Genomic DNA, 5547 nt, shown 5'->3' with positions numbered 1-5547 from the left:
TTAAATTATAATTATATATACATGGTAAGATCAATTCAACCTACTTGTTAATGTCATATACTACTTTTGCATGTTGTAATATAGATACTTTGAGTATACATTCTACTTTTCTTTAGAATGTTAAATCTCAACCTTGGTGTCATATCTGCTCAACAAGACTTTGCTCCACTAATGGAACTTAAAGATTTGAAAATATGTTTTATATTAGCTCTTCACATTATGCATTCATATGATTAATGCATTTTTAATATTTATTAATTTACTTGCTAATACATCACTAACAACTAACCTTAGTTTTTGGTTAGAGTAGGAAAACCCTTATCTGATGTAAATTTTACATTCCACTATTTGGCCTTCCATTCTTTGCAGCCAAGGGGGTTGGCTGCACACAAGCCTGTGTGTAAGCCCACAGTGTCTTTATTAGGGGTATAGTGGGTGAAGATCTAATATTTTGTTTTCTTTGAACAAAATCGAAGAACAAATCACTTCATATCATTGGCAATTACGTCATTTCATTTGGTAATCGCCTAGTGGAGGTTGATAATCCAATGCTAGCTCTTCAGGCATTTTCATCCAAGCTTGAGAACCTGTTGCAAGCAGGTTCGCGGTTTACTCTGAGAAGCATAATTTTCTCAGACTTGCCCACACTATCACACTCAATGCACCGACAATGATGATTTTTATCCTAGCATCCACCTAAACAAACAACCTTGCTCCCAAATAGTGAGATGAGATCGCAACCATACAACGATCTTGTGTTATGTCATGATTCATGACTTCAATGCAGTAAAACAGTGGCATTAATTTCCAAAAATAAATGACAATCCTTTCTAAGTGTTTTTACTAAACCACTGACGGGTCACAAATTACATTGCGTAGATCGCTGCCATCGGCTAGCACCCATCGCTTTCCATATGAAAACATTGCAACAGCCATAGTCTCGTAATCACAGACCAAAGTCTGTCTACACTTTCTTCCTCTGAAGGACTGTTCATTAGAACTCTGTCCAAATTGTGAGCGGAGCAACGTCTCTGAGCCATTTTTCTTAACCTGTAATTTCAACCGATAAAATTTACAAAATGAGTGTTTTTACGTCTGGATGGCCAATCGATCAGCTTTGAGTATCAAAACCTCTCAGATCGTTACAATCGTTCGGCTTGATTTCTTCCAGGTTGATGTGAGGCTGACTTGCTTCTCCAAACATAAATGTGTGCAGATTCAGTTGTGAGGCTGCTCTGAAGTAGACACCAGTCGCTCACCCTTGTTTGAGGAGTTGCAAGTTATTCAGTGAAGCTTTACATTTTTGAACTAGAACATTGGAATGCTTCAATTGTAGGATAAAAGTGTTCCCGAAAAATTACTGGAGCAACCACGTTAGTCAATGTGCTATCGTCGGTTGCTGCACTAATCAACTTCAACAAATTGCTCAATTCCTCCACTGGTGGGTCTGCCAAGTTCCACAAACAAAACCATGTCTCGATCAAACACAACAAATTTCATTTCATTGAGACAGCAAATTTTTTTTCACCTAACAAAGGATTGAATCCAGAGAACGAAAATACTTTGAAACCACAAAGAGAGGAAACTGAAGAGAAGGAAAAACTTACAAGCCAACCAACACCTTGAGGGTGTCGTAACAAAGCCATTGCGCAGTGGCCATAGGCCCTACAATCATGATTCGCAATGGCAAGCTTCTCGTGAAAAGACCCGTCACTCCAATGCGCTTGGCAGCCTGCGCAGTGATCACGTCAAAAGTTGCGATAAAACAAAAACACAGAATACAAGCCATTCAGAGTCTCGACATACAAGAAGCCACTTCCATGAAGGAAATGGAAACAAGGCGGATGTAATAGTACAGATTGAAGAATAGGAAAGTAAATTGAAAGCAATAAGGGTGACCAACCTGAACCATACTGAGCTTTCTATTTTTGTTGACAGTAGTGATCAAAATGTCAGCCGGGTTGGAGATGATAGTGCCCGTCACTCCAGACATATATCCAGCCATACACGTGATCCCAAGTTGTTGAATTCTGGAACAATCGTTTTTGGGTCTCTGAAGAACATTCTTGTAGAGAAAATCAACAGAGTGCTCAAATGTGGAAAACATGAGCACAGAAACTGCAAACAGAATCTCAAATTAGACAATTAAACTGTGAAGGTTCCTTAAAAAAAGCTGCTAGAGAAGTAGCATGATAATGATCACAAACAAATAACGGAAAGACTCATGTTAAAGTATCACATGGCAAAAGACAACAACAAATGTAGCTGTTCAGAGTAATTTACATGGAATATTTCGTCCCCATAGTAGTGGAAGTCCTCTATACAGCCTGTGGATGCAAAGACACATGTCAGAAATGCAAAATCTTCTAGTTTGTGTGCATAAAAAATTGACATCATTCTGTTGAGTGGAGGTTAAAGACTACGATCTCTTTCGTCAAAGCCACACAACTGGGAGGGGGATGCTAAAAGGAATAAATGTGAAGGACGATATGTGACACACTTACCCTGCTAATCCCTCAGCACGATACAAGCGAGGAAACCCATCAACTAGACCCTTGGCATAACCCGTTTGCACCTTCACTTTCACCGATTCAAACGGGTTCAATGCCACGTCTGCGATGACCTGCGCCGACAAACTACCTGCGGCGAATATTGCAGTCTTGTTTTCTTTTGTGAACTCTGGACCTGCCAAATCAGCGTAAAATTTCTTGAAATACTCATACAACCCAAATTTGCAAGCACCTTGTGCACCATAACCAAATAGCTTGCTGCTCCAGCCTTTCCAGATGCCGCCTATTCCTTGCTCACGGTAAACAATGCCGAACCCCGACATTATAGATCTGTATTTCAAAGGATTCGCCTGCATAATCGCGACATACAACACATAGCTCAAAAGATATTCCACGAACACTGCAGTTGTGAAAGAACACGACTTACAACACAAACCGTGATACAATCTTTATCTCGAAATTGATGACACTCTCACAATGCTCAGAGAGTCAAGAATGGAAATCAATCAACCTGCATATTAACCTTGAGCATGTCCAATGGGGTGATGAGAAGATGAACAGAGCCAGCGGAGATCATGCCGCCCACCGCACATGCTGCGTAGTACTTGCTCGTGAAGAGCTCCAACTTGTTCGCCCGGATCTGAGCATCCCATGTCACCTCAGGCTCCCTCTCCACTCGATTTGACCCCACGAAAAGGCTTGCCTGGCCAACCATCCTTCTACCCAAGTTCAATATGTCTCAGCATACAACTGCAGCTGAGCACCAATTGTGTCTCTACGCCGATTCATGTAGCCAACCCACAATCCGATCGCACACCTGCAGAATCACGATCCTCTCCGGCCCATTGCTTCACAACCAAGTCACGCACAAATCGAATTCCGTCGCAGTCAGAGAACCCAAAATCCTAAACCAAGTTATCTGCAGGCAAGAAATGACTAACGAAAAGTACATCTACCCTCTACCCGCTGCGCTACACACAACGGTTTGCCTGCAATTTAACGATCCGCAAACGATCAAATTACAAATAGTTACATCACGGAAAAGTGCAATGTATGAGACTTAGAAAACAGAGAAAAAGCGTGAGATGACGAGAGACAGTGGACATGGATCGTAGGTTGGGATGGTTCGGGGGAAAGAGGGGGTGATGACAATGTAGACGCAAAGTGCGTGAGTGGAAAGGGGGGGAGGCGTGGGCGTAGCAACACCATTCTCCGCAATTGGAACCTGGAAAAACCTGGGTCCAGGGCCAGACAGCGCGGCGTGATGTAACTGGGAGCACACGTGGGTGTTGGATTGTCACTACATTTAGGTCGTGGTCGTCGTCTCCTCCGAGCCTCCGCAGCGATGCCGCCAGACTGCACGCGGATTCGAACCTGCGTTGCAGCCTCACTCTCTCTAGCGAATTGGCCTCGGAAGAAATTAACGAAGTTCATAGTCCCGACGAATGAAAGGCGTCCTGTATTAACGTACAGAAAACCTGCTCTTGGATGGATGAGAATAGTCGAAAAATTGATTATTGACCTGATTTAGATTATCTTAACCCATGTCTTTAATCAAAGGACATGAATATTTGATGTTTTATCTACAATAATTTATAACTTAAATTAGATTCTATAGGACCTACAACATGTGTTCATTTTGCAAGCCATATGTCTTAATTTACAAGGCAAGTTTTCCATGTGTGTACCACATAGTCAACTTATTCCACAAGCTACCTACACGTTGTCATGTTGTGATTCGGCTACCATGCAAAAAACATTGTGTTTATATGTTTAATCTACAATTTACTAAATAATATGATAAAAGGCATATTAATGGATTTTAATTGCTTACAGAATGTGATTAGATTACTATTTTAAAAGGATGTTGTTTAAAAGAAGTATTATTAGAATTTACATAACTTTATTTTCTTTTGATAATGGCTTTTAAGATTAATTTTGGTTGATAGCAACTTTTATATACTTAAAGTCACCTTTGGTAGACATTAGTGAGCCTTGCAATCTAATTTTGTTTCATTTATTTAATGATTAGGGCATATATTATGTAAATTTTATTAGAAAAAGGATTGGAGAGGGATCTTGGTAGCAAAAAGAGAAGTTAAGGCATCCATATGGATGATTAGAGATGGATGATGAAAATCTCTATTCTTATTGGCCAAAAATCATGTCTAATGGGCTTCAAGGAGGCTGTCCCAAGTCTTATTAGGGATAAGGGTTGCTCTTTTGAGGTGATTTGAACTTTAAAAGGCTAGGATTAGAAAGTTCAGAGTTTTGGCTATGGTTTTGGTGAAAATTTTGTGTGATTTGGAGTTTTTATGAAAGAGATATGGATGCTCAAAGTTAAGGTGATGATTTTGTATCTACTCTCACTCTTTTGAACATAACACATGCATACAAAAAGTAATAAAGGATCAGCGACCGGAATTAGAGAGAACACTTTCTTAGTTATACTTTTTGTATTTTTCTTGATGAATTCTAAACTAGAATGAAGGAGTTATATGAAGTTGAAATCAGCACTTGCAATCTAAGGGTAATAAATAATCCGATTTATTAGTAGTTATGTTTTGAGCTATATCTTGAGTAATTTAACAAGTTTTTGGCTAAATTTTTTTAAGAATGTGTATATTCATATTATTAAATATTTTGTATAAATTTTGTGGCATTTTAATTTTGGATTTTTGAGATATAAAGAAAATAAGGCTTAAATGCTTGTAAGTTAGGATTTAAAGCACCTACTAGGATTTCTAAGATGCTAAAAGTTTGGTAGCTAATTTATAGTTCATTTTTTTTTAGTAAAGCTTAAGCATAATAGCTATGTTATATAAAAATTGAAGAAAAAATGAATGATTGAATCAAGAGATATGAATTTTTAAAGTTAAAACTTAATTCTCTATAGTTACATATCTTGTGTATTTTTAGATTGTAAATCACACCACACAACAATGTGTGACATGTGGCTAACTTTTTGGTGAAGTTTCTAATCTAAAAGTCAACTTTAAACACATATTAAGTCAAAACCATATCTATGAAGCTTCTA

The 5547-nt window shown here is 38.7% G+C and overlaps 1 protein-coding gene across 2 annotated transcripts; it reads right to left on the bottom strand.

The window, feature by feature from the left end:
* Positions 1–814: 814 nt before the first annotated feature.
* Positions 815–3701, bottom strand: LOC112286168 (mitochondrial phosphate carrier protein 1, mitochondrial). 2 transcript variants are annotated; one of them, XM_024527818.3, is made up of 6 exons: positions 3022–3701; positions 2505–2860; positions 2284–2327; positions 1904–2118; positions 1608–1732; positions 815–1447 (listed from the first exon to the last, which is right to left on the bottom strand). In XM_024527818.3, the coding sequence occupies exons 1-6, from the start codon at positions 3223–3225 to the stop codon at positions 1405–1407; spliced, it is 987 nt and encodes a 328-aa protein (XP_024383586.1). In that variant the 5' UTR covers positions 3226–3701; the 3' UTR covers positions 815–1404. The 2 variants fall into 2 exon arrangements, with proteins under 2 accessions (XP_024383586.1, XP_024383587.1); XM_024527819.3 differs by having other exon boundaries at positions 3034–3692.
* Positions 3702–5547: the final 1846 nt, after the last annotated feature.

The sequence above is a fragment of the Physcomitrium patens genome, chromosome 8 (assembly GCF_059467195.1).
Source record: "Physcomitrium patens ecotype Gransden chromosome 8, ASM5946719v1, whole genome shotgun sequence".
NCBI lineage: Eukaryota > Viridiplantae > Streptophyta > Bryopsida > Funariales > Funariaceae > Physcomitrium > Physcomitrium patens.
This window is presented reverse-complemented; position numbering and strand designations above follow the sequence as displayed.

Coding starts and splice junctions, on each gene's coding strand:
- LOC112286168 (XM_024527818.3), bottom strand. CDS start 3,225: ATGGTTGGCCAGGCAAGCCTTTTCGTGGGGTCAAATCGAGTGGAGAGG. Junction 2,328..2,504: donor CGTGCTGAGGGATTAGCAGG/GTAAGTGTGTCA, acceptor TTGCATCCACAG/GCTGTATAGAGGACTTCCAC. Junction 2,119..2,283: donor ATGGGGACGAAATATTCCAT/GTAAATTACTCT, acceptor TTCTGTTTGCAG/TTTCTGTGCTCATGTTTTCC.